Raw genomic sequence first — 27,525 nt, forward strand, 5'->3', positions numbered from 1 at the left:
GGCAGATGGTGGAATTTGAATTCAATTTTAAAAACCTGATGACCATGAAACTATTGTCAGGACAGCCCAACTGGTTCACTAATGCCCTTTAGGGCAGGAAATCTGCCATCCTTACCTGGTCTGGCCTATATGTGACTCCAGAGGCACAGCAACGTGGTTGACTCTCAGCTGCCCTTGGGAAACTAGGATGGGCGATAAATGCTGGCCAGCCAGTGACACCCATGTTCCACGCATGAGTGATTAAAAACACAGTTGTTCAGTAGTATGAGTAACCATTGGCTATCTTGGAGATAGAGCTCGAAGGTGTTTTGCTTCATTTGTATTTTCAAAATCCTTTCATTCAACCAGACATTAGGCCTCCCTTTGATCCAACTTGTTTCTTCCTTTGCCCACACTCTATCGCATCTCTTGCTTTTTGATACATCATCTTCCATGTGAGGAGGGCTCTAAGTGCATAAGATGTAATAATGGCCATTATGGCTTATGTTGGTATGCAGTTGGATCAAACTAAGGCAATGATTTTTTTTTACTGGCAATAACATCAGTTTAAGACATAATCCAGGACAGAGTCAGGAAGGAGAATCTTCCTTCCAGATGGTACATTTCGTGCGAGATTCCTTTTTATTGCATAATGTAGTAAAATTACACTGTTAGACAATTAAAATTGTACAACTGCAAGATTCCAAACTTGTATTTTTTTAAGTACACGTTTCCAGCTTGGGTATCTAATGATTCAGTTTGTACTTTTGTTTGAAAGCTTGCTATTTGCATTGGTTTCTGGCACATTTACTAAAACGCTGCATGGTCAGCATTCACTCCACAGCAGTGGATGATTTATCACTGGGAGGTAAGCCAGTATTTAATCAGTAAATAGTAAGAAAATAGATTCTGCAAACTTATATTCCTTCATGTCGACAATTCTTGTAATTCTATTGGGATGCTCATCAAAGCCTATTGCATAAATCAAGCTTTTCAGTCATCTATCCTCGTGTCTCTTGTTTCAAACTTTAAAGTTTTTTTAGTAGTATCACAAGTAGGCTTATACTAACAGTACAGTGAAGTTAGTGAAATTCCTCTAGGCGCCACACCCTGGGGCCTGTTCAGCTACACTGAGGGAGAATTTAGCATGACCATTGCACCTAACCAGCACGTCTTTCAGACTGTGGGAGGAAACCAGAGGAAACCCTTGCAGACACAGGGAGAATGTGCAGACTCCATACCGACAGTGACCCAAGCTGGGAATCGAACCCAGGTCCCTGGGGTTGTGATTTATTTATTAGTAAGGCTTACATTAAGTTACTGTGAAACCTAGTCACCACAGTTCAATGCCTGTTCGGGTCAATGCATTTAATGAGCATGTTTTTTAGAATGGGGAAGGAAACTGGAGCATCCAGAGGAAGACACAGGGAGAACATGCAAACTCCACATAAACAGTGACCCAAGCTGGGAATTGAACCTCGTTCCCTGTGCTGAGGCAACAGTGCTAACCCAGTTTTGACTTGGTGTCAGCCTTTGTCGAATTATGCTTGTGCGAAATAGCTCGAGATATTTCATAAAACACTTGTAAATGAAAGTTGTTGTTGAAGTGGGCAGTTTTTGTAGCAAGATTCAGTTGTTATTGGGGATTTTAGGGAGGGGCAGAGCACTGGGTGAGCTTTGGATTATCCAACAAAAATTTGGCACGAGCAATATGGAGCGGATGGCTGCCTTCTGGACTTGGCTTTGTGGTTCTGTGTCTCTCTGCTAACGTAGCCGTAATGGACGGAAACTAAAAAGTAGTGGGACCATTGTGGAGAGAGTTTGACCGTATAGCTTCTCTGGGTATTTCATTACAAAAAACACTCGGGCCTAAATTTTGCTCTTTGGGCGCAACCCAACAGACCCAAAACTGCCCATTTTGTTGATGCCAAGTTATGCTGAAAGATTCTCCTAAAATTATTAGAATATCTAAATCAAAAACAGGTGTAAATCAGTGGCTAGGGAAAATGCCAAGCCCCATAAAATCCATACAATCCCCACAGTGCAGAGGAGGCCCGAGCAGCCACCACAGTCCCACCCAGGCCCTACCTCCGCAACCTGACATATTTAGCCTACTAATCCCCCTGACACTAGGGTCAGTTTAGCATGACCAATCCACCTAACCCACACATCATGTACTGATTCAAGTATTTAAGATGCTAAGTTTCAGCGTGATGCAGATCGGACACAGCATACTCAAGAATCTGCTATTAGAGAAGCTTTTCAAATTTTAATTGGACTTTTCATCCTGCTATAAAATGTTTTGAAAGGGACAGTATGACAGAGCAGGTCATGGGAACGATTATTTTTCAGCTTGCAGGAAAACATCAGAAGAACGATTTTCCTTCCTGCTGTGTGAGAAAATGTTTATAGCCTGCTTTAATAACATACTCCCAGCAAGCTCCCGTTTGAGATTTGAAGGCTTGACCAGTTTTTGTGGCCAGGGTCAAAAAGAAAAAGCTGAAACTTTGTTGCACGTGTGTAATGAGTTCTGTCAGCTTATTAGCCACGTAGTTGGCTCATCAACAAATTGCGCATGCCTCATTTCTCAAATGCAGAGGAAACTCCAGATGGAGATTTTGTCATATTCCATCCACTGTGGCGCCGCGGTTAGCAACTGCTGCCTCTCAGCGCCAGGGACCCGGGTTTGATTCCCAACTTGGGTCACTGTCTGCATGGAGTCTGTATGTTCTCCCCGTGTATGCGTGGGTTTCCTCTGGTTGCTGCAATTTCCTCCCACAGTCCGAAAGATGTGATGGTTAAGAGCATTGGCTGTGCTAAAATCTCCCTCAGTGTACCCGAACAGGCACCAGAGTGTGGTGAGTAGGGGATTTTGATTCATTGCGGTGTTAATGTAAGCCTACTTGTGACACGAATATAGACAATAAGCCATATCTGCATGGATGGGAGAAAGACTTTCCATTCTTGCAGTACAGATTGTGATACAGCACCACCTCACTGCAAGTTATACATCATTTATGCTCCGTACCACCTCCTTTATTTGGCACAGTCCTCTTTTGGAGGTATTGGAGGAGTTCCTGTATATCTCAGCACTGGTATCTCCTTTTTGAATTGGTGTTAGTTACTGACTGCAAAACTACATTTCTTAAAGATAGTCATGCTGTTCATGGTAACTTTCACTGGATCATCGAACTTCAGTTGCTGAAGTGGCTAGGCATGACACTAGAATAGGCAAGGGCTGACGGATGGCTGCTTCCGGAGTGGGTTATCTGAAGTGATTTTGATTTATTGTTGGACTTGATGTGCTATTGAATAACACAGGGTTGCATTTGGACATGCACACTGTCAGGGAAATATTGTCTTACATCGCTTCAGTCCTCTTACTTTCCATTATTGAGTGACCTGGGTTTTCTGGCTTTTTCAACAACTTCTCATATTTGAATATTTCACCAGATAAATTTGAATTCTAACCACAAAGTGGTAAATGGAATGATCTCAGTCTTTTTCTGATTGTGGTTTTCTTCTGGAAAAATTGGGACATTACACTTCTAATAAAATTGCCAAATCCCAGTAGTATTTCTAATGGGATAGAGCTGTTTGCTGACCAGTGAGAATCTCCAACTCCAATTAATTGTTTAGTATAAACTGACTCAGCAAATTCTAAGTGTTTATTAAAAAGTTCAAGCATTTGGCTACGATACAAGCATTGGTTACACCACCTTTGCATTGAAAACATTATACTTCTTTGGGCAATTTATTTTATGGGCAATCCTTGAATGTTAAGTCCTCTGGATATTATAATTATCATTGAGATAATTATAATTGAGGTAATTTCATTCCATTGCTTCAGAAAAGTTGATGTTTCATGCATTTTTTAAATGTCTTATTGTTTGGTACAACTTTACCCAAAAGTCTCCTGAATGGGTGCTTAGTGTGCTATGAAGCCAGGATAGTTAGTTTCCTCGAGGGGTGTATAGATGAGGGTAGTTAGTTGCCCCGAGGGGTGTATAGATGAGGGTAGTTAGTTGCTCTGTGGGTTGTGCAGACTGGTAGTTAGTTGCTATATGGGGTGAGTTACCCGAGTAGTTAGCAGCTCCGATGTATAGCTGAGGGTAGTTAGTTGCCCCGGGGGTCATGTTGAATTTCCATAGCATCAGTCCATTGGAAAGATGTTAAAAATCCTCACTCCACAGATTGAAACTGTCAAGGACTATATTAATTTTAAATCAATAGCTTTGTAATTATTAGACAACTATCTCCTCCTGTCCATGATTTGAATTTTCCATTTCAATGGGTCCAATTATCTACAGAATCTTGCCATTCCTGCTGTTTAATGTATCAACAATGTCGTTCATACTGAAATGCTATTTCTAGCATCTTTAAGTAAAATGGCATGATTTCTGACTCAGTCAGCTCTGATTGCTTTTTAAATTATTGTACATAAGATATTGACTCAGGACAAATTTGAAGCTGGGTGCAAAGAGTCTCCAGTTTTCATTGAGACAGATTTTTTTTAAAATGCAGTTTGAGCATTTGCAAAAATGATGGGCGTTTCACTACGAAGCAACTCTTATCAAAGTCAGGAATTACATCCTATGTGATCGTGACACAGGAAAGCTATCCATTCTCATTCTTCCTGAACTGTTTACACCCTTGACATTGTTTACCATCCTCCTCCCAATGCCTCCCCGCTATCATCCAGCTGAGTGGGAAATACTGGACAGTCCACTCATTATCAAATATTCATCTGCATTGGCTTCTCTTCCTGCTCTTCCTTCCCCCAAGGATCTACCCTTGGCCCTTGCTCATTTCTTTTCTTCATGGTTACACCTCTGTGACATTATTTGTAATCACAGCCTCAATTCCACTTGTACATTGGTTACCCTTTGCTGTACCGTGAGACCTCTCTCCACTAACTCTGAATAGTCAGTCTGTTTGGCTGACATTCAAAACCATACAGAAATTTCCTCCAATTGAACATTAGAAAGATTGAAGCCATCGTCTTTGGTTCCTGCCAGTGACATCATTCTCTACATTGACTCCATCCCTCCTCTTGGCAACTGTATATTGCTGAACCGGACTGTTCACAACCTTGGTCATATCTGATCCCAAGGTGAGCTTCAACCACACATCGTCTCCATACTACCTGTTTGTACATCAGGAGCAATGCTTGACTCCGCCCTCACCTGCTGAAGCGCTCAAGCATACCCTTGTTACCTCTAGCCTTTTCCAACACATCCCCTCCTGGTCAGCCTCCAACTCCCCATCGTTAACTGCCCATGTCCTAACTCTCACCAAGAATCATCCACAAATCAACCTTCAACTACAACGCTTCTCAATTAAGCAGTGCATAAATTTTAAAATTCTTGTTCTTGGTTTTAAGCCTTTTCCTATCTTCCTCTCATCTCCAAGTCCTCCAAGGCTTCCTGGATATCTGCACTGCTCTCATTCTGGCCTCATGAGTATCCCTGATTTTAATCACTCCACTTTTTGTCAACTTCAGCTGCTTGGGTCTTAAGCTCCAGAATTCCTTCCTTAAACATCACCGACACTCTTCCCCTCTCTCCACCTTTGATATACTCTTCTTAAAATCTTTGACTAAACTTTTGGTCATTCTCCCTAAAATTTCCTTGTGTTTAGATAGTGCTCTGGTGAAGTGCCTTACTCTGTTGAAGGTGGTAAATAAATAAAATTAAATGCTTAATTTTGGTTAATCTGTTACTGACTGATAATGATAGAAGCTTATTGAAATATATTAATTTATCACCTCCAGAAACATGCAGGCATTGAGTTTAATACCGACATTTACCTAATGGCATTTGATTCTTTTCCAAGGAATTGGTGCGACTGTTACGACAGACGTTGAAATATTCCCAGCAGGAGAAATACTTTCTCAACGCTGACGGTGCTTCAATGGATGAAGAAATGTCTCAACTTTTGCACCAGAAAAATGACCGAATACAGGCCCTGAACGATCAGCTGGATCACATCAACCAACAGAAAGACCACATGGAGCAGGAATTGAAAGGACTTCAGGATAAAATTGCCGGCATGAGTGACCAGCTTAACATGTTCCAAGAAACTATCCAAGCCAAAGATGAAGTGATTATTAAGTTATCCCGGCAGCTCAATGAAAGTGAGAACAATCGCTCGCCTTCAGGCGTGTTTTCAGCAGCTACTCTAACATCCTCTGTACACAAGGAGCTGCAAGAGCTGGACATGCTGAAGGTATCATTTCTGACTTTTGGTACTTGCACATTGCAGATCTGTCACTCGTCACGTGGTCAAATTGCACCCCTCAAAAGGTACTTCCTTCTCTTTCTCACCATGTAAGTGTCCTGGAGAACAGGAAATATTTACATTGCACTGAAACACACCATCCTTGCCCAATAGCTTCATGCAAATGTTTACCCTCCACACAGATATCCTCTAGTCTTACTTTACCTCAGTCTATCAACATAACCCTCTATTCCTCCCTCGTGTACTTGTCTAACTTATAAGTTCCTAAGATATAGGAGCAGAATTAAGCCATTCAGACCATCGAGTCCTCTCTGCCACTCGATCATGGCTGATATGCTCCTCATCCCCATTTTCCTGCCTTCTCCCCAACCCTTCAACCCATTCCCAATTAAAAATCTAACTCCTCCTTAAATTTACTCACTGTCCCAGCATCCACTGCACTTTAGGGTAGCGAATTCCACAGATTCACAACCCTTTGGGAGAAGCAGTTTCTCCTCAACTTTGTTTTAAATTTGCTACCCTGTATCCTAAGACTATGACCTCCCGTCCTCATATGCCCCACAAGAGGAGGCATCTGCTCCACGTCTACTTTATCCATATCTTTTATCATGATGTATACCTCAATTTGACCTCCCCCTCATTCTTCTAAATTCCAGAGAGTATAGACCTAAACTGTTCAATCTCTCGTCACACGACTAACCTCTCATCTGTGGGGAATTAACTTCTCCTCAAATGCGTCTATTCTAATTGCCTTAGTCACTTATGGTAGGGTGTTCCCCATTTTCGCCATGCTTGGGGTAAAGAAGCCTGTCATAACTTTCCTATTAAAGTTATTGTTGTGTATCTTATGTTTATGGTTCCAAATTCTAGGCTCAACCTCACCACCTCCCGCACGCGCGCACACACACACCCCCCGATAAACAAAATCAGCTGCTTTTTTTTTCAACTTATTCAATCTTTCCAAACCATCAGTTCTGGAGTCATTCCTGTGAATCCTTTTCGAATGTCTCCAGCACTTCTGTTCCCTTCTGTGGGGCGGCACAGTGGTGAGCAGTGCTGCCCCTCAGCGCCAGGGATCTGGATTTGATTCGTGGCTTGGGCCACTGTCTGTGCAGAGCCTGCACGTTCTCTCCATGTCTGCGTGGGTTTCCTCCAGGTGTTCCGATTTCCTCCCACAGTCCCAAAGATGTGCTGGTAGGTGCATTGGCCATGCTAAATTCTACCTCAGTGTATTTCGAATAGGTGCCGGGGTGTGGCGACTAGGGGATTTTATAGTAACTTCATTGCAATGTTAATGTTAAGCTCACTTGTGACACCAGTAAATAAGCTTTGAAACTGGACAGATCTGGGACTGTTGAATTTTAATGCTGGTAAGTGCGAGATCATCCATTTTTGAGCCAAAAACAGATAGATTTGGGTATTATTAAATTGTTGGAAAACTAGAAGTAAGGAAAGGGCAAATAGATTTTTAGGTGTCCACGTAGACAGAGTACTAAAATGTACCAGCAAGGCCAAATAGAATGTAACTAGAAAATTAGTATATAAAGGAAAGGACATTTTCAATAGAACAAAGCCCCAATTAGAGCATACCTTTTGAGTAGTGTTCTGGGCATCACACCTTAGATGAGATCTACTGGCTTAGGAATGGCAGCTAGTTATCTCAAATGGTTAGAATAGGGGACTAGAGTGTGTGCTGCAGAATGATGCCAAGAGCAATGGGTACTGTCTCATACAGGTCTGGGGGTAGTTCGTGGAGCTCTAGTTTCTTGCCCTCTCCCATACTTGATGTGTGTTGCCCTTGAAGCTGTGTTACTTTTTATCTCAAATAGAGAGATGGCTGTAGCGGTCTGTGGCCAATTTGCTCGGCCTTGGGAGGAATGCAGCACAGAGTATCAATGATTCCTAGGGATAGATTGTGATAAGGGATAACTTAAACTAGGCTTGTAATGATTGGGATAAAGAGGATTAAGGGGTGATTAAAGGCTGATTTGTTGGAAATTATTTAGATTTTGAAAAGAGTGAATAGAGTAGATAGAAACTTTTGCTGTTCCATTGGGGAACCGTAGAATAAGGGGCTTTAAAATTGGAGCCAGGCTATTCAAGAGGGAAGTTAAGAAGCACTTCTACACAGCTTGTTAGAAATATGAAACTGACTTTCAAAAAAGCAGCAGATGCTAACTTACATCTGTGTTTGACACCTTGTTTGCTAAGCAAGGTTAGTAAGAATTATATGCGGCATGTTAATGGAGTTGAATAGCAGAGCAGGTTTGAGAGACCAAATAACATCTTATTCTTCTATGAAACCTGAATTGCGAATGATACTCTTATAATCCAGCCAGGATTCTATGCTTAATATAATTTCTCGTCTTCTGAATATTATTCATCTAGAAATGAATACCAGTGTGTTGTGCTTTCTATGGCTTTATTAACATATGTTACTACTCTTGCAGTCCAATTTAGACTCCTATTTTCCAAGACACATGACCTCCTTAATCCTCCTCCTAAAATGTACCGCGTCATACTTGTCTCGGTTAAAATTCATTTGTCAATTATACCCCACCCAAAAAGTTTATTAATGTTATCTTGTATTTTGTTGCAGTTTTCCCCCTCTTCCCCCATTTTGATTTGATCTGAGATTTCAAAATTAAATTTCTGATTGCTGATCCCAACTAGTATACGTCAGTGGTGAACAGTAGTAGTCCCGACACAGATCCTTCCATCTTCCACCTGTTTGATGCAAGGACCTTTACCTCCTGCTGCCCCTCTTTACTGTTTTGTAACCAGTTTGCTATTCCCCCTCCCCCACACCACTTAGAATAGAATCCTACAGTGCAGAAGGAGGCTATTCGGCCCATCAAGTCTGCACTGACCATAATCCCACCCAGACTCTATCCCCATAACTTCATGCATTTACTTTAGTCCCCCTGACACTAAAGGGCACTTTATCACGACCAATCCACCTAACTGCACATCTCTGGACTGAGAGGAAACCCATGCAGACACTTGCTATGACGTTAATCATAAAGTGGTGGCATTATGGCACAGTGGTTGGCACTGCTGCCCCTCAGCTCCAGGGACAATTCCTGGCTTGGGTCACTCTGTGTGGGGTCTGCACATTCTCCCCGTGTTTGCTTGAGTTTTCTCCAGGTGCTGCAGTTTCCTTCCACACTCTGAAAGACATGCTGGTTAGTTGGATTGGCCGTGCTAAATTCTCTCTGTGTACCCGAACAGGTGCCTGAGTGTGGGCGACTGGATGATTTTCACAGTAACTTCACTGTAGTGTTAATCTAAGCCCACTTGTGACACTAAATAAACTTTAAAAAGTCTGCTATGTGGTACCTTACCAAAGGCTCTGGAAAAGCCCATGCTCCATTCCCCTTGTCCATTTGATTCTACTTATGGTGGGTCATATGGAACTGAAACTGGTTGTTTGTTTAAATGGTGCAATTTTGTTTCTTTGCTGATCTTTTTCTTATTATCAGAAGCAAACTGATCCTGCCACCTTCCTCTATCCTTGCTCCATCGGATTTTACCTGCTTGGTTACATGGGAGATGGATTGATGCGTGTTGTTCCTGTGGCTGCTAAGAATGAAGGGCAACTCACAGGAACTGACTTAAGTGTGGATAATTCAAAAGATTTGCTGCTGCTCTGAAGTGGCACTGTTTAAATTAGGCTGTGTGTGTGTGTGGCATCAGAACTCAAGAATTTTTCCAACCACCTTCGCTTTCAACAAGGATCCTTTGTCACCACTTTGTTTCTGTGATCTGACTCCAAAATAAACTGGATTAAATTAGCACCAATTTGAAGCAAAAACAGCAAATGCTGGAAAATCTCAGCAGGCCTGACAACATCTGTGGAGAGAGAATAGAGCTGATGTTTTGAGTCTGAATCCAAATTCAACATTGGCTCTATTCTCTCTCCACAGATGCTGTCAGACCTGACATTTTCCAGCATTTTTTTGTTTTTATTTCAGATTCCAGCATCCGCAGCATTTTGCTTTTATCTCACTCTTAAGCAAATGTATCGTTACTACTCCTGGCTAAACAAAGACTTCCTGAAGGAAGAAGGGTAGTTTGTCAATTATTTTAGTGAAACTTTCAACCATCTTACTAAAGATTGCTTTGCCTGGATATCCCTGGGTTCCTTGGCTTGTGAACATTTCATGTCTTGTGGGTGCATTTTTAAATCATGCTGTGCACTTTGTGGCAATCCTCAGGTTAAATCACCACCAGTCAGCTCTCTCTCCCGCTCAAAGGGAGGACAGCCTATGGTTGTCTGGGACTATGGCAACTTTACCTCTTACTACTTTATAAAATTGTTGTATAACTAAAAGATACTGGTTACTACGGAGCTACAGAAAGTCTGTGCAACAATAGCCCAAATGTGTGGAAAACAAAATGGCAGCCCTGACATGTTATGGAATGGTCAGATCATGCTACATGTTTTAAACAATCTTCTTTGGTCCAGTTTGGTGTTAATTTTGGCATATGTATCTTTTTGCTCGCTGCTGATCTGTTCAAACGTTGTTACTCTGTTGGTTAAGAATGCTGCCTATTAAAAATAATTGGATCTGGTCTAATTTATAAGTTACAGGTAGTTGCTTTCTTCTAGAAGAAAGTCATAGAGGTACTTGATGTCTGTGTGCTGATTTTACCCATGGCATGTGGGTGTCACAGTGGTTAGTACTGTTGCCTCACAGCCCTAGAGATCTGGTTCAGTTCTGGCTTTGGGTCACTGTCTGTGTGGAGTTTGCATGTTCCCGTCCACCATGTCTGCATGGGTTTCCTCCGGGTGCTCCGGTTTCCTCCCATAGTCTAAAGATGTACAAATTTGGTTGATTGGCCATGACAAGTTGCCCCTTAGTGTCAAGGGGACTAGCAGGATAGGGCCTGGATAGGATTGTTGGTGTCGGCTCAGTGGGCGTAATGGTCACCACCTGCACTGCAAATATCCTATGGTTTTAAAGTAAATCTTGGAGGTTTGTTTTCTTAGGATGAACGCTGTTCATTGAAAATTGGAAGCAATGGAGTAAGCAGCATGTCTGAAACATTTCTGAATATTGGCACTGGGTTAAGTACTCAGCTTGTATTGAGGTCACAGATTAAATTTACTGACCTAATTTTACATGTGTTTAATGTTCTATATTTAAAAGATAATTCATTGTTTGATCTGTTTTATCACCTGTGCAAGTTTGATTTGGCAAATTGATTTTAGATTACTTTGTGTATCTCAAACTTTAGAGTAAACTTGAGAATAGACTTTTCTTCTGCTCACCCTTCTTATATTTCTCACCCTTTAATATTTCTGTTTCTAACCACATATTGAGTTGGATAATCAGCCATGCTCATGATGAATGGCGGAGCAGGCTCAGGGCTGAATGGCCTTCTCCTGCCTCTATCTTCTATGTTTGGATAATTCCCTTTTTGGATGCTGTTTGAACAATGGTTTGAGAAAGAGAATTCCACATTCCAAGTTCTAAATTTTTCTAGTCTCCTGTGTAACTCTCCTGTGACTATCACAACGCTTAAGAAGCATTTAAATGAGCAATTGAAATCCATAGAATACAAGGCCACGGAGCGGTGCTAGAAATGGGATTAGAATCACTAGGTTCTTGGTGGCTGGTGCAGATATGATGGGCTGAAGGGCCTCTTTATTACACTGTAAAACTCTATGGACAGAATTAGTGACATTTGAGCTGTGGACACTTAAGATATTGTAATTTGCACTATGGGAAGGCAGCGGATTTTAATCGTCATTCTCACTGTTTTTAGCTTATTTTGAAATCCAGGGCATCCGTAATCATGTGTAGTGTGTACACATGATTTCCCTACAGGGTGTCCGATGCTTTGAAGGAAACTGGAGCCTTAGTAAATTATATTTTGTAACAGAGACATGCACACAATCTGTTTATAGGCCTACTGTCTACTGTTTAAAGTTTATTTATTAGTGTCACAAGTAGGCTTGCATTAGCACTGCAATTAAGTCACTGTGAAAATCCTCTAGTTGCCACACCTCAGTGCCTGTTCATGTACACCGAGGGAGAATTTTAGCATGACCAATGCACCCAATCAACATGTCTTTCAGACTGTGGAAGGAAACCAGAGCACCCAAGCAGACACGAGGAAGACCATGCAAACTCCACACAGTCACCCATGCCAGGAATTGAACCCAGGTCCCTGGCATTGTAAGGCAGCAGTGCTAAGCAACATGGTGGCACCGTGGTTAGCACTGCTGCCTCACAGCGCTAGGGGCCCAGGTTCAATTTCCGGCTTGGGTCACTGTCTGTGAGGAATTTGTATGTTCCTCCGTGTCTGTGTGTGTTTCCTCAGGGTGCTCTGTTTTCCTCCCACAGTCTGAAAGTTGTGCTGGTTAGGTACATTGACCCGAACAGGCGCTGGAGTGTGGCAGTTAGGGGGATTTTATGGTAACTTCATTGTAGTGTTAATGTAAGCCATACTTGTGAATGCTAATGAATAAACTTCAGGCAGTGTGCCACCCATGACATGAGAAGTCAGCCTTTCAATTTTTGGTTAGAAGGCTGGAGTGATGTGACCTATGAATTACTTAAGGATTATAAATAGGCAGGCACTGAAGAAGAGAATTTATTTGCTGATGTTTAACCTACGGACCCTTCTGCCCACCCCTCCCACAAAGGTACTTTCTGCTATTTTGTTTTGCTTGAAATGGAATGCCAAATTTCGGGAGTAACCTTTATTCTAATTTCTCTCACTCTAGGATAGTCTTCAGGGTTATAAGACACAGAACAAATTCCTCAACAAGGAGATTTTGGAGCTAGCAGTGCTTAAACGGAATGTTGAAATGCGAGAGAAGGCTCTGGAAGCAAAGGTATTTTAACTGCAGTATAACTTATGTGGCTTAATGAAATATATGGATTAAATCTGAACTGTTGGTATCCAGGGCAGTCATTTAATTCCTTAGTGTTAAATACTAATTCTGTATACATGTTGTAAATCCCACTGCAAGCTTGATTATTCTCAATGTACACAAATATGTAGAATAAAACAGAAAGGCAGAGTACTTAAATGATGCAAGGTGGGAGTTGTTGATGTCCAAAGAGACCTGGGTATCCTTGCTCTCGAGTCAGGAAAAGCTAGCGTGCAATTGCAGCAAGCTATCAGAAATGCAAATGATGTGTTGGTCTTCACAATGGGATTTGAGTACAAGAGTAAAAATGTCTTGCTGCAATTATATAAAGTCTTGTCAAGAATCTGGAGTATTATGTACAGGTTTGGTCCCCTTGCTGAAAGAAGGATATACTTGCCATAGAGAGAATGCAACAGAGGCTCACCAGACTGATCCCTAGGATGGCAGGATTGTCTGATGAATGGTGACTGAGGAAATTGGGCCTGTATTCTCAAGTAATGTCATTATAACTTAGAAAATTCTTCCAGTGTGTGACAAGGTAATTGTTGAAAGGGTGTCTTTTCCTTTCTGAAGAGTCTAGAAGCAGGGGAAACAGGCTCAGAATAAGGGACAGGCCACTGAGATGAGGAATTTCTTCACTCAGGGTGGTGAATCTATGGAATTCGCTACCCCAGGGAGTTGTGGAAGTTCTATCATTGAACATGGACAGAAATCGATAGACCTCTGGATACTTGTGACATCAAGGGATAAGGGGACAGTGAAAAAAGTAGCATAGAGGTAGATGATCAGCTTTGATCTGTTTGAATGCTGTAGCAGGCTTAAGGAGCTGAGTGGACTTTCCTCCTAATTCCTATGATTGGGGGCTAGGGTGGTGTTTGGAGAGGCATCAGGAACGGGTTGGGGGAGAACTGAAACCCTTGCACCCTACTTCCCCTACTGTCCATAATTAATGTGGGTTTTGAGAGGAAGATGTGTGTGGTTCTTCACTCCCGTGTGTTCAATTTAGAAATAACCACAAACTATTGTGGGTTTAAATAAAGAGTATTATTTATTCATACGCTCAACCCAAAAGCCTAAACACTACATCAATCACTTCCACATATGAACAAAAAAAGTATACGTTTAAAAAAAGTATGCATTTACAAGCTCTCAACCAAAAGATTGGTTTATAGTGTATGTGTTAGACTCAGTAGAAGAATAGTTGCTGCGTACCCAATGTCTTTCTCCGCTATTGCATTGTAATCCCTCCACCTCTCAATTTGGTGTCAACCACAAATTTAGAAATTGTCTCATTTCAAAATCCAAGGGCAGAATTTTCCTGTCCTGTTTGCCACGGGAATTGTAGCAGGCAGGATATGGACCATGCAAAGATCCATTCACCTTGGGTGGGATTCTCCGGCACTCAGGTGAGCGCAGCCGGAAAATCTCGCCCAAATGCAAATTGTGGAACACCAGTTCCAACCTCCTGCCATCTGACTGTCACTTACTTTGATTATTCAACGCATCCCTTTTTATTTTAAATGTGCATGTCTCATCATCCACTGTCATGTCTGCCTATTCTATCTCCCTGGCAAATACCAAAGCAAAATAATAGTTTAATGTTTCTGCCAGAGCTCTATTGTTATTGTATTGTCTGCCCCTAATCTACTTCTATCACAGCGTTCCTTTTCTTTTGATGTCCCTGTCAAATATATTTTGTGTTCCTTGATCATTTAATCTCATTGTTTTTTGCCTTAATATTCTTTGTATTCTTTCTTCTTCTGCACTACCCTAGTCTTTAACATTGCTTCCTTCCTAACCCTCAGTTGTTTCCTTATATCTATTCATCCACAAAGTCCCACTAATCTACTTTGATTTTTGTCACTATTGCCCGTTTTTCCACAAGCTAAGCCTCTCCAAAATTAGTTTTCCTTCAATCTTTTTGTCATATTTAAGTCCCTCCCTGTAACCATCTTAAAGCTTATTATGCTCACTATTGCCTAGATGTTCCTCTACTTCTATTACTCTTATCTGCTCTGACTCATTTCCCCAACACCAGATCCGATGGTGAATCTTCAGAAGCAGAAATCAGAAGAGAGGAACACAGAGATTTACGTTTGCCTAGTTCTTTCCATGACCTCTGCAGTTGCAACCAATGAAATACTCTTGTACTTGAAGTCACTGCAGTAATGTAGGGAATGAGACAGTCAATCTTCTCAAACCTCCACAAACAACAATGTAGTAATGAGCAAATAATGTTGATAGAGGGATGAATGTTGGCCAGGCCACGGGGGAGTACTTCCCTACACTTCAAAATGGCGCTGTTGGATCCTTTACATCCACCTTCTCTGACAGATGAGGCCTAGGTTTAACATCATGTCCAATAGGTGGCACCTCCGACAGTACGGTATTCCCCTGCACTGCACTGGAGTATCAGCCTTAGTTTTTCTGTTCAAGCCTTGGAGTGGGACTTGACCCCAGAAGCTTGTGACTCTAAGATGAGGGTGCCACCCACTGAACCACAGTTGACTACAACCAAGAAACTCTGTAATTATACCATTCAAATGCATGGTAGCACAGTGGTTAGCACTGCTGTCTTACAGCGTCAGGGACCCAGGTTCAATTCCCAGCTTGGGTCACTGCCTGTGTGGAGTTTGCACATTCTCCCTGTGTCTGCGTGGTTTCCTTCCGTAGTCCAAATATGTGCAGGTTAGGTCAGGGGGATTATCAGGGTAAATATGTGGGGTTATGGGGATAGGGCCTGGGTAGGATTGTTGGTGCAGACTCGATCGGCTGAATGACACTGTAGGGATTCTACAATTCTATGAAATCTGAAGGAATATCACTTAGCAAATTGTATTAATCTTTTGAGTGTAACTTTCTGATTAGATGGAGTACTGATGTTGGGGCATTCAGAAAATAAAGGTTTCATTACTTTATGTTCCTTGCCCTTCATTGTAAGACCCCAGGATGTAAACAATAGACATGTTTATCTCATTAAAACCGTAGGAAACAGCTGCCCTCATCAACCTCTCAAAAGTGCTTAAAAAGAAATGTATTTTTAGTCTGTTTCTGCAACTTTTTATTCAAAGCAATGTCTCAGAACTAGAATTCTGAAAGAGATCTCAAAGGGACAATTTATTATTATTTAAAGCTATATTGGAAATTGAAAGACTAGCAAATAACTCTGTAATCCTAGTCTAGCTCAATCTAGATAACTATATATGATTTTTCTTGGTTCCCAGGTGAAATGGTTTGGATTTTGCCTGTTTCCAAGCTGACTCAGTTGGCTTGGCCCTGTTGAATCCATCTGTTTGGTTACATGCAGCTGAATCCTTTGCCTGTTCAGAGAATCTGCTTTTGCATTTAAAAATATTGAGAAACCACCTAACAATTAGTGTTTAAGGCCATGTGCCTGCATTCAGAGCAGTGTAGTTTTGATTCCTGTTTCTCCCTTTGTGCATGGTATACCTCCAAACCTAGCTAACTGCTCCCATCGCTGCCCACTCTGGCATTCATAGCAGCATTTTACAGAGCGGCATGGTGGCACAGTGGTTAGCACTGCTGCCTCATAGTTCCAAGGACCCGGGTTCAGTGCCAGTCTCGGGTGACTGCCTGTGTGGAGTTTGCACGTTCTCCTCGTGGGTTTCCTTCGGGTGACCAGTTTCCTCCCACAGTCCAAAGATGTACGGGTTAGGTTAATTGACCATGCTAAATTGCCCCTTAGTGTCGGGGGATTAGCAGGGTAAATGTGTGGAGTTACAGGGATAGAATCTGAGTGGGATTATGGTCAGTACAGATGGGCTGAATAGCCTCATTCTGTACTATAGGATTCCACGGTTGTGTCTTTATCTTAATGGGTGATGCTTGTGAGCAACTCCCCGTAACGGTGGAACAAAGTTTCAAATTTATAACCCAGTTTAAAATGCGCTTCCTGACATGGTTCCACAAACTTGTCATTTGTACAATGCCCGTTTGAAATGCATATTTATCTAAAAGCACTTTCAGTATTTGGAGTTGGAATGAAAGGTACAGTTCTGAGTGGCTGAAACTGTTTTGTGAAAATACGGAAGTGAAAATCTGGTTTTGAAGTATTTGGGGACTTTCTGAATAAACTCCATGGGGCAGAGTTGCAATAAGTCCAACTCACCAAGCATTTTCAAAACTCACAAGCTTTACCACCAAGAAAGCCAAGGGTAGCAGATGTATGGGAATACCACTGTCTGAGAGTTCCCCTCCAAGCTGCACGCCAACCAGACTTGGAACTATATCACCCTTCATTCGCTGTTGCTGGATCAATATCTGGGGAATCCATTCCTAACAGCACTGTGGGTGCACCTACTTGGATGCAGCATTTCAAGAAGGCAGCTCGCCATCATAGTCTCAGGGAAAATTGGGGATGGACAATGAATGCTGGAGTAGCCAGTGACACTGGCATCTCATGAAGGAATTTAAAGACATGGCCACATCTCTTGGCCACCTTCCCTTGCCTTTGTGTCGGGTATTCTGATTGTGGTTGTAAGCAGGTGGCACAGTGGTTAGCACCAGGGACCCAGATTCGATTCCCAGCTTGGGTCACTGTCTGTGTGAAGCCTGCACATTCTCCTTGTGTCTGTATGAGTTTCCTCCAGGTGCTCCAGTTTCCCCCCTCAGTCCAAAAGATATGCTGATTAGGTGCATTGGCCATGCTAAGTTTTCCCTTGGTGTACGCAAACAGGCGCCGGAGTGTGACGACTAGGGGATTTTCACAATAACTTCATTGCCATGTAAGCCTACTTGAGACTAATAAATAAACTTTAATAAACTTTATTTTTCATGATTTTACTTTATTTCTTTCAATATTGTAATAAAATCTTCATTCTCTAGTGAGCACTCTGCATTGATGGTGTGTGACTGACCTATCATCGAGAATATTAAAAGTACCATAATTGTCAAGAGTGACCTAAATGTAAACCCACGTGTGTATATATAAATACGTATATCCCTCTTTTTAAACGTTGTTGAAATAGGTGGCATTTGTAAAACAGGATGAATGTCTTGTGACTGTCACTCAGATTTGGTTCCAGTCCACGATCAGCTAATGAGTGCCATGATTTAGTTCTTTCCCTTCCTGCATGAGACATTCTGTTTTAGTACAGTACCCTCACTGCAAAGACTGGCAAGGAGTTCACACAACGTACCTGACATAGGGTGTCAGTTTGACTGTAGTTTGTGATAGAGAATCGTGCCTTAGCTTTTCTCCTTGGGTGCTTCTGGTTCTGTGGATCACAGATGGATGTTGGAGGCAAGGCAAGATGGAAAAACCCGAATCAGCAGAAATGGACTAATGCCACAAGGGTAGTACTTTGTTTCAGAAGTCAGACTAAGTGTGAAATTGGATCCATCTTCTTTGCTTTCCTGAGTTACTTTTGATTTTGTGCCAATATAAATTGAAGTTGACCTCACAGAAACTAAAAGAAAGCAGCAGAGTGGAAGAAGTCCGTTGCTGCTCTGAGTTCCACTGACTTCCTGTTCCTGGGGCTGAAGTCAGTCCCTGTTGTGAAGTGTGTGTGTTAATCTGCTGCAGCTGTACAACTTCCCCCATTCCAAGAGCAAGGAAAGAATGTTTTTGAGGGTGGAATGATGGCAACATATTTATTTGTAATTCATTCTACAAGAGAAATTCTATAACACTGGTGGATAATGATGTCATGAAGCTGCCATAATTCCACCTTCTCTCTCCAGTGGGCAGCATGATGGGACTGCCTCATAGTGTCAGGATCCTGGGTTTGATTCCCAGCTTGGGTCACTGTAGAATCTGCATGTTCTCCCTGTATCTGTGTGGGTTTCCTCTGGGTGCTCCAGTTTCCTCCCACAGTCCAAACGACATGCTGGTTAGGTGCATTGGCTGTGCTAAATTCTCCCTCAGTGTACCCAAACCAGTGCTGGAGTGTGGTAGCTAGAGGATTTTCACAGTAACTTCATTAATATAAGCCTATTGTGACACTAATAAATAAACTTTAAATCAATGGTGTACTAAATATAGCTAAACCTGTCTTTGTTAATTGAAAAATGTTGATAAAGTAGAATGTTCATCTTATGGTTTTTGTTCCTTTTCTTTTGTTGAAAGTACTCCAGCCTGGAAGCTAGACTGTGCCAGGTAGAGAGCAAGTATCTTGTCCTCCTTCAGGAAGTTAAGAATCCTATCTGTTCTGGAGATAAGGGTCCAACGCATGAAGTAATTTCGAGACTCCTGGAAGATGCTCTGAAAGTGGATGGCCCTGAACATTCTGAGCAAACTGTTCTCAAACCACACCCTGTCAGGTAATTCCATGATCACATCTTAGAATTGGGACTAATTAATACATTTTTGCTGAAGGGTTTGCTGCCTGGGTGTGAAAGGCTTCCCTAGAGAGAAATGAAGCCTAAGGAAGTATAACCTGGCCCACAGACCTCCTGATGGCCTGCTGCAGAGTATGGAGGGCCTGAGGGCAGGTTACCTCCTTGTACCAATCTCTTGTATGTGACACAGGGTGACTGAAACAGAGGGGATGGAAACCTAAAGTGTCTGCAATTTTTAAACAGTGGGGGCAATTCTCGCCAGCCAGCGCAACGGGCCAGGGGTCTCGAGCAGAGACCGTTTAGCAGGCTCCCCACTGAAAGCAACAGCCTCCGTGCACCTCCTGGATTTCTGGGACCGCTATTAGTCATGATGTGGAGATGCTGGGGTAAACACTAAGAAGTCTGACAACACCAGGTTTAAGTCTGACCAATTTATTTGATAGTAAACTCACAGGCTTTCGGGGTTTGCCCATTCGTCAGGTGAATGGAGAGTTCTGGCCTCAGACAGAGCATGTAACAGCACAGACAGTTCATGTCACACTATCTGTAACCCCCATGACTTGCCTGGGTTTGCAAAATCTCACTTACTGTACTGTCTGGAGACAATACACATCTCTTTAACCTGTGCTTAATGCTCCTTCCACTCACATTGTTGGCCTCTTTAAGACTTGAATAGCAGGTTAGTTGTAAAGACTCGCATTCTAATCAGTAATCTATAAACTTGTCTGTGCTGTTATATGCTCTGTCTGAGGCCAGAACTCTCCGTTCGCCTGACAAAGGGACAAACCCTGAAAGCTTGTGAGTTTACTATCAAATAAATTGATTGGACTTAAACCTGGTGTTGTCAGACTTTCTGGTATCGCCAGCTCCATGCCAGAAATTGGCACGGATCCATATAAATTATGCAAATGAAAATTGTCATCCAATTAGCAGGCCCGGGATTGAAGTCCCCAGGGTGGCTAGCCTCTCCGTCCCTGTCAGGAGTGTTTCACTCCAGTGGGGGTTACAACAGCTCCCCACTAACTGGGAGCTAGTGACTGACCCTGCTGGAGTGAAGAGGGTCATGGGGGCCCTCCAGAAAGTGGGGGGGGAGGGGAGAGTGGACTACAATGGGGTGGGGGTTGAGGCTGGGCTGGGAGGCCAACAATCATGAAGGGGTGGGGGTCTTGTGCCCATCGATGTGTGGCCACGAGGCATGCGCCGATCTCTGCTATGACAGATCAGCACATGCGCAGCGATCCATTCAGTGCTGTGCTGCCTAATCCACCAGGAATAGGCCCAAATATTTAATGAGATTCACACTTGTGCACCCTGCAGTGCACAGTGTGGGAGATTCGTTTAGAAATTCCCGCTGAAAAAAAGCAGATTTACTCCAGTTTTTACGCAATTTCAATACTCAGAATTTTTTTTGGGGAGAATCCCACCCACTTTCTTGCATTGAATGGGATACGGGGTTGCATGGGATACACAACTTGCAAACATGATATTCACCCCAACCAGAGTTGGTGTTTCTCCCTACTCTGTCAGTTTGAATATCCTTGTCAAATCACCCCTTAACCTGCTCTGAGTGAAAACAGCCCCAGCGTCTCTTTCTATTTATATTCCCACAAATTAGGCAGCCCCGTTTGTATCTAGATTGTACCCTGGCTATTATCTCAACCTAGATGGCACGTAGTTCTTAAATTGTGTGCACGCTGAGGCCTTGTGTAAGTTCACCATTGCATCTCAAATATTACATTCTGTGCTGGTTGCCATGAAATCCAGTGTTCCATTAGCTTTCTTTATGGCCTTATCCATTTGAGTTACAGTGCTTAATATCGTGTTTCCCCCAACTTCCAAATCGCCCAGCTTTCCCCATTCAAAGAAATAAATAGTCTTAATCAAAACATTAACTGGACTTTTCTGCTGTTTTTGCTCTTTAGATCATCTGTATCTTGATTATTTATTGTGCCTCTTACTTTCTACAAATTTGGGTATCGCTGTCTTTAACCCTATATCTAAATCATTGTGATCTTGAGGCCATCAAAAATTCGACTGCTCACACCTTAACCTGTGAATCCTGTTTCCCTGTACAGCTTGCTGACCTGCACTGCTTCCTGGTCAAGAAATGCCTTGATTTTAAACCACTGTTTCAAATCTTTGCCCATCCCCACCCCTCTACTGTTCTCCAACCCCACAATGCTCAGAGATCTGTGCTCCTCTAAGTCTCTTGTGCGCCCCTGATTTTAATCATCTTACCCTTCGATTGCTTGTGCCTTAGGCTTTGCATTTTTTCCCCATGCCTTCCCCCTTAGTTTGTCTTTTAAAAAGAGCCTTAAAGCCGATTTCTGACTAAGTTTTTGGCCGTCTCACTTAATAGCTCCTTATGTGATTTGGTGTTGATTTTTTTTGTTAACAATGCTTTATAAATACAATTACTTGCTGCTGTGAGCAGAATTGGGAGCCTGTTTGTGATCACTACCAAGGGCGGCACGGTGGCCCAGTGGTTAGCACTGCTGTCTCTCAGCTCCAGGGACTCTGGTTCAATTCCTGGCTTGGATCAATGTCCTGTGCGGAGTCTGCATGTTCTCCCCGTGTCAGCGTGGTCTCCTCCCATGCTCAGAATGTGTGGGTTAGGTGGACTGGCCATGCTAAATTGAGGGGGAGAGCTGACTGGTGGCGATTTAACCTGAGGGCCGCCACACCTCAGATGAGGGATAATGTTGAGAAAGTTCATGAGTAACCTCTGCCGGTTTGGGAATTGAACCCGTAGCAGCCAACTGACCTAAACCGACCCCCTGACAAGTGTATGCTTGTCAAGTATGATTATTAATTATTAAACATGAATCCATGAGATTTGGGACAGAAATCTAGAATATGCTTTTGATGGCTCAGGTGAGTCTAGATAAAGACCTGAACTTCCATTTATTAACAACAAAAATATCCCCCCCATCCTCAGTTACTATAGAAAGAGCAAGTAAGGGGAGCTTAAGGGGTAAAGGAATATGAAGAGAAGAAACATTAGAGCTCGAATATTAATTAGATCTGCTTTTTATATAAAAATAAAAGCAAAATATTGTGGATGCTGGAATCTGATACAAGAACGGAGGACGCCAGAAAGACTCAGCAGGTCTGGCAGTGTCTATTGGGAGAGAAATACAGTTACTGATTCAATTCCTTTGACTCTTTGTCAGACCATTCTGACTGAGTCAGAGTACTCAAAACGTTAACTGTGTTTCTCTTCACAGATGTGTCAGACCTGCTGAGTCTTTCCGATGTCCTCTGCTCTCGCTCCTTTCCATAAATGCTATTTTTAATCTAAGTAGTTTAAAAATTAAACTTGTTACAAAGTATTTTGTCTTTTTGCTTTCAGTGAATACGACATATACGGCTTCAAGACCATCCCTGAAGATGACGAGGAGGAGAAGTTAGTTGCCAAAGTTCGGGCTTTAGATTTAAAGTCTCTGTCACTCACCGACAGCTATGAGATTTCCATGGGAGTTAAGTGGGCCAATTACTTCGCCAGTATCATGAACAGAGAAATGGTACGCTCACCAGAGCTGAAGAACCTCATTCGCTGGGGTGTTCCACACGAACACAGGTCAAAAGTGTGGAAGTGGTGCGTCAACCTCCACGTCAGGAAGTACAGGGACAAACACAGTTCAGGGTATTTTAACTCGCTGCTGGAGAAGGCACTAGAGAAACAGAACCCTGCTTCAAAGCAGATTGAGCTGGACCTGATGCGCACTTTGCCAAACAATAAGCACTATGCCTCACCAACCTCTGAAGGAATACAAAAACTTCGGAACGTCTTGTTGGCATTTTCCTGGAGGAACCCGGATGTAGGATATTGTCAAGGTTTAAACAGGTGTGAACTTACTCGTGTCTTGATTTAACAATTAGTTAGTCCTGCTCCAGTTGCATTTTCTTGTGCATACGCCCTGCTTATCGCAAGTAGCCAGCTAAAATAGAATTTGAAGCTTGTTTCATTACTTAAAATGTTCTTTTTTCATTGTTTAAATTGTAACATTGTTCATCAAAAATGCCATTCAAAGTCATATTAATGCATTCTAAATATGTTGAATCTAGCACATTGGCACAGAGGTTAGCACTGCCACCAAGTGCCAGGGACCAAGGTTTGATTCCTGGCTTGGGTCACTGTGTGTATGGAGTCTGCACGTTGTCCCCGTGTCTTTGTGGAATCTGCTTGGCTTTTCTTCGTGCTCCGGTTTCCTCCCACAGTCCAAATGAAGTGCTGGTTAGGAACATTGACCATGCTAGATTCTCCCTCAGTTACCTGAACAGGCACTGGAGTGTGGCGGCTAGGGGATTTCTCAGTAACTTCATTGCAGTGTTAACGTAAGCCTATTTGGTGATACTAATAACAAATAAATTTAAATAAATAGATCAGAATAGTGAAAGTTTGCTCTGAACACCCATGTGGTTAAGTCATAAATGCATCATTATAAATCAGTTTACAATTACACGTTTGGGAAAACTTCTCTCACCACTGACTTCTATATTTGTCTTTTTAAAATCGCTCTCCTGCAATCCCCCAGGACCTGTGATTTACAGTTATTAAGTGGATTCCCCAAAAGTGAACCAGGACCAGCTCAATAAGTCCCAGATAATTAGTGTTGATTTCCTGCATCCATATTGCCATCTCCACTGAATAACACGTGCTTTCTGCTGATGTAACATTTTTGAAAAATGCCTGGTTTTTCGGGGGGAGAAATTGGGATTTCCCGATTGAGTTTTTCCCCCATATGCAGAAATTTCCATTGTTCAGGTCATTAATTCCAACTCTGTTGTTTGAATTATCCCGACTAGTACCTGGCCAGGAGAACTTAATCTAGCACTAGATTGGGTAAAAGAGGAATTAACAGTAATTTGCATTTATGTTTGTGTATTCATTCTTGAGTCATGGGTGTCACTGGCTGGCCAGCATTTATTGCCCATTCCTAATAGCCTGAGGGCAGTTGAGAGTCAACCACATTGCTGTGGCTCTGGAGTCACATGTAGGCCAGACCAGGTAAGGACGGCAGGACATTAGTGAACCAGGTGGGTTTTTCCTGACAATCGACAATGATTTCATGGTCACCAGTAGATTTCAGATTTTTTTATTGAATTAAAATTCCACTATCTGCCATGGCAGGATTCAAACCTGGGACCCAGAACATTAGCTGAGTTACTGGATTAATAGTCTAACTATAATACCACTCGATCATTGCCGCCTCATACACAAGGCAGCACCTTTAATGTAGTTAAATCCACAGCAATGTGGTTGGCTCTTAACTGCTCTCTGAAGTAACTTAGCAAGCCACTCAGTTGTACCCAACCATGACAGAAAGGTGCAAAATAAATAAAAGCATATGGTATACCTGACATCAACAAAGGCACCAAATCAGCGAGGATGCACCTAGCCCTGTTGACCCTACAAGTCACCCTTATAAAGAACCAGTGGCTTGTGCCAAAGTTGGGAGAGCTTGTTGCACAGCCTGTCATAGTCTTGCTCCGTGAATCGTATCCTGCAGACAGTGCCCCAGACATCACCATCCCTGTCCCATCAGCAAGAAAAACTTGGCAGCACAGTGATGTAAAGTCACAAGGGAATTGTAGTAGGTGCAACTTGACTCTGGAATCCCATGAAAACTCATGACATCAAGAGAATCATCGAGTGATGGATACTCCCTCAGCTCAGGGTGGTGCAGGGGTTAGCACTGCTGCCTCACATTGCCAGGGACCCAGACAGGGACTTGGGTCACTCTCTGTGCGGAGTCTGCACGTTCTCCCCGTGACTGCGTGGGTTTCCTCTGGGTGCTCCAGTTTCCTCCAGGGTCCAAAAGATAAGCCAGTTTGGTGCATTGGCCATGCTAAATTTTCTCTGTGTACCCGAACAGGTGCCAGAATGTGGTGACTAGGGGGTTTTCACTGTAACTTCATTGCAGTGTTAATGTAAGCCTACTTGTGACACTAATAAATATCAACTCAAACTTATAATAGGAAGATAAGAGATAGGAGCAGGAGTAGGCCACCTAGCCCTTCGAGCCTGCACCGCCATTCAGTAAGATCATGGCTGATCTGAAGTGGATCAGTTCCACTTTCCTGCTCTCTTCCCATAACCCTTAATTCCCTTGTCTATCAAAAACCTATCCATCACTCCATGTTGAACATTGCTTGGAGGAAGTGCTGGGAGTGGCATAGGCAAAGAGTATATTCTGGGTGGAGTCTCTGTTTGTCACCGTGAGCAACTCGGTGACACCTCTGCTGCCTGAGTCCTAAAGGACAGATCTGTCACACTGGGCCTGGGGAGGTGGTGAGGGAACCAGCGTGAGGGATAGGCTTACTGTACCTTGTCACCACCATTCTACCTGGTGCAAATACATTTGTCTGGTATAGCTAGCAATGCTTGTGCAGACCTCCATACTGAGCATACCCTCCATTGTGTTGTGTGGCACCAGCACTGTGCTAAATGGGATAGAATCATAGAAACCCTACAATGCAGAAGAGGCCATTTGGCCCATCATAGATTTCAAACAAATCCAGCAATTCAAGATCTACGCATTTATGAAACACTGTGGATCATCAGCAGAATTGCATTAAACCGCAATCTGTAACCTAATGGCCCAGCATGTCCCCTTCTCTGCCATTACCAATTCACCAAGAGATCAATCAGGGGTCGGTGGGAAGTATTAGAGGGCATTCCAGAAGCATACGTAAACATGGCAAACCATGTGGTGAAACCACGACATAGGACTTGCCAAACAGCATGCGATAGGAGGAGCAAGATGATGCCACAACCAATCAAAGCTCTGCAGTCTTGCCACATCAGTTGTGAAAGGTCGAGGACGATTAAATAACCTACCCGGGGAGGAGGCTGCACAATGACAGGGGAGTACAGTACATCAGTGCATCTACAACCATCTCCAGGCAGAAGTATCGGCTGGATAGTCTACCTTCACCTCTTCCTGACGTCCCCAGCACCTTAGATACCAGGCTTCAGCCAAATCGATTCTGAGACATCGCAAAGGCTCACAATACTGCAAAGTCTGTGACAATATCCCAGAAATCATATTGAAGACTTGTACTGCAGCACTAACCTTGTCCCTAGCCCAGTTGTTCCAGTGCAGCACTGGGATATAGCCAGCAATGTGGAGAACTGCCCAGGTATGTTCCCCACACACAATGTGGGACAAAACCAAACCAGCCAATTACTCCCATCAGCTTCTTGATCACCATCAGAGCGGTGGAAGTTGTGCAGTCAGACAACACTTGCACAGCAGTAACCTGCTCACTGATACTCAGTTTGGCTTCCACCAGCACTACTTGATTGTGACTTCACTGCAGCCAAACGTGGGCAGAAAACTGAATTTAGTAGATGAAGTGAGATTGACTGCCCTTGACATGAAGGCAGCATTTCACTGAATGTGGCAATGAACACCTCCAACATGAAAAACTAACTACCTCTCCCTGACATCCAATGGCATTACCATCACTGAACCGCCTCCATTAACATGATTGACCAAAAGCGACACAGTGGTGAGCACTGCTGTCTCTCAGTGCCAGGGACCTGGGTTTGATTCCTGGCTTGGATCGCTGTGTGCGTGGAGTTTGCACATTCTCCCCATGTCTGTGTGGGTTTCCTCCAGATGCTCTAGTTTCGGCCCACAGTCCAAAGATGTGTAGGTTAGGTTGATTGGGCATGACAAATTGTCCTTGGTGTCAGGGGATTAGCAGGGTGAATGCGTGGGGTTACAGCGATAGGCACGCCTGAGTGGGATTGTTGTTGGTGTAGGCTTAATGGGCCAAATGGCCTCTGCACTGTGGGTGTTCTATGATACCAGGTGCACCAGTCTCCTCCCACAGTCTAAAGATGTACTGGTTAAGTGCATTGGCCATGCTAAATTGCTCCTCAGTGTACCCAAACAGGTGCTGGAGTGTGGCGACTAGGGGATTTTCACAGTAGCTTCATTTCAGTGTTAATGTAAGCCTACTTGTGACTAATAAATAAACTTTAAAACTGCACCAGCTGTATTACTACTGTGTCTATAACTACAGTAAAAAGTCTGACAACACCAGGTTTCAGTCCAACCGATTTATTTGATAGTAAAATCACTAGCTTTCGGGTTAGCCCCTTCGTC

General features: G+C 42.9%; 1 protein-coding gene across 2 annotated transcripts in view; it reads left to right on the plus strand.

Moving 5' to 3' along the window:
• Positions 1-27,525, plus strand: part of tbc1d2b (TBC1 domain family, member 2B) — a 127,808-nt gene that overhangs the window by 80,283 nt on the left and 20,000 nt on the right. For both annotated transcript variants that reach the window (XM_080216040.1, XM_080216041.1), the window contains exons 6-9: positions 5,815-6,207; positions 12,956-13,066; positions 19,194-19,387; positions 22,758-23,252. In XM_080216040.1, coding sequence (XP_080072166.1) covers positions 5,815-6,207; positions 12,956-13,066; positions 19,194-19,387; positions 22,758-23,252 — 1,193 coding nt within the window. The remainder of the gene's footprint in view (positions 1-5,814; positions 6,208-12,955; positions 13,067-19,193; positions 19,388-22,757; positions 23,253-27,525) is intronic.

Source organism: Carcharhinus amblyrhynchos, chromosome 32 (assembly GCF_965287045.1).
Source record: "Carcharhinus amblyrhynchos chromosome 32, sCarAmb.v2.hapA, whole genome shotgun sequence".
NCBI lineage: Eukaryota > Metazoa > Chordata > Chondrichthyes > Carcharhiniformes > Carcharhinidae > Carcharhinus > Carcharhinus amblyrhynchos.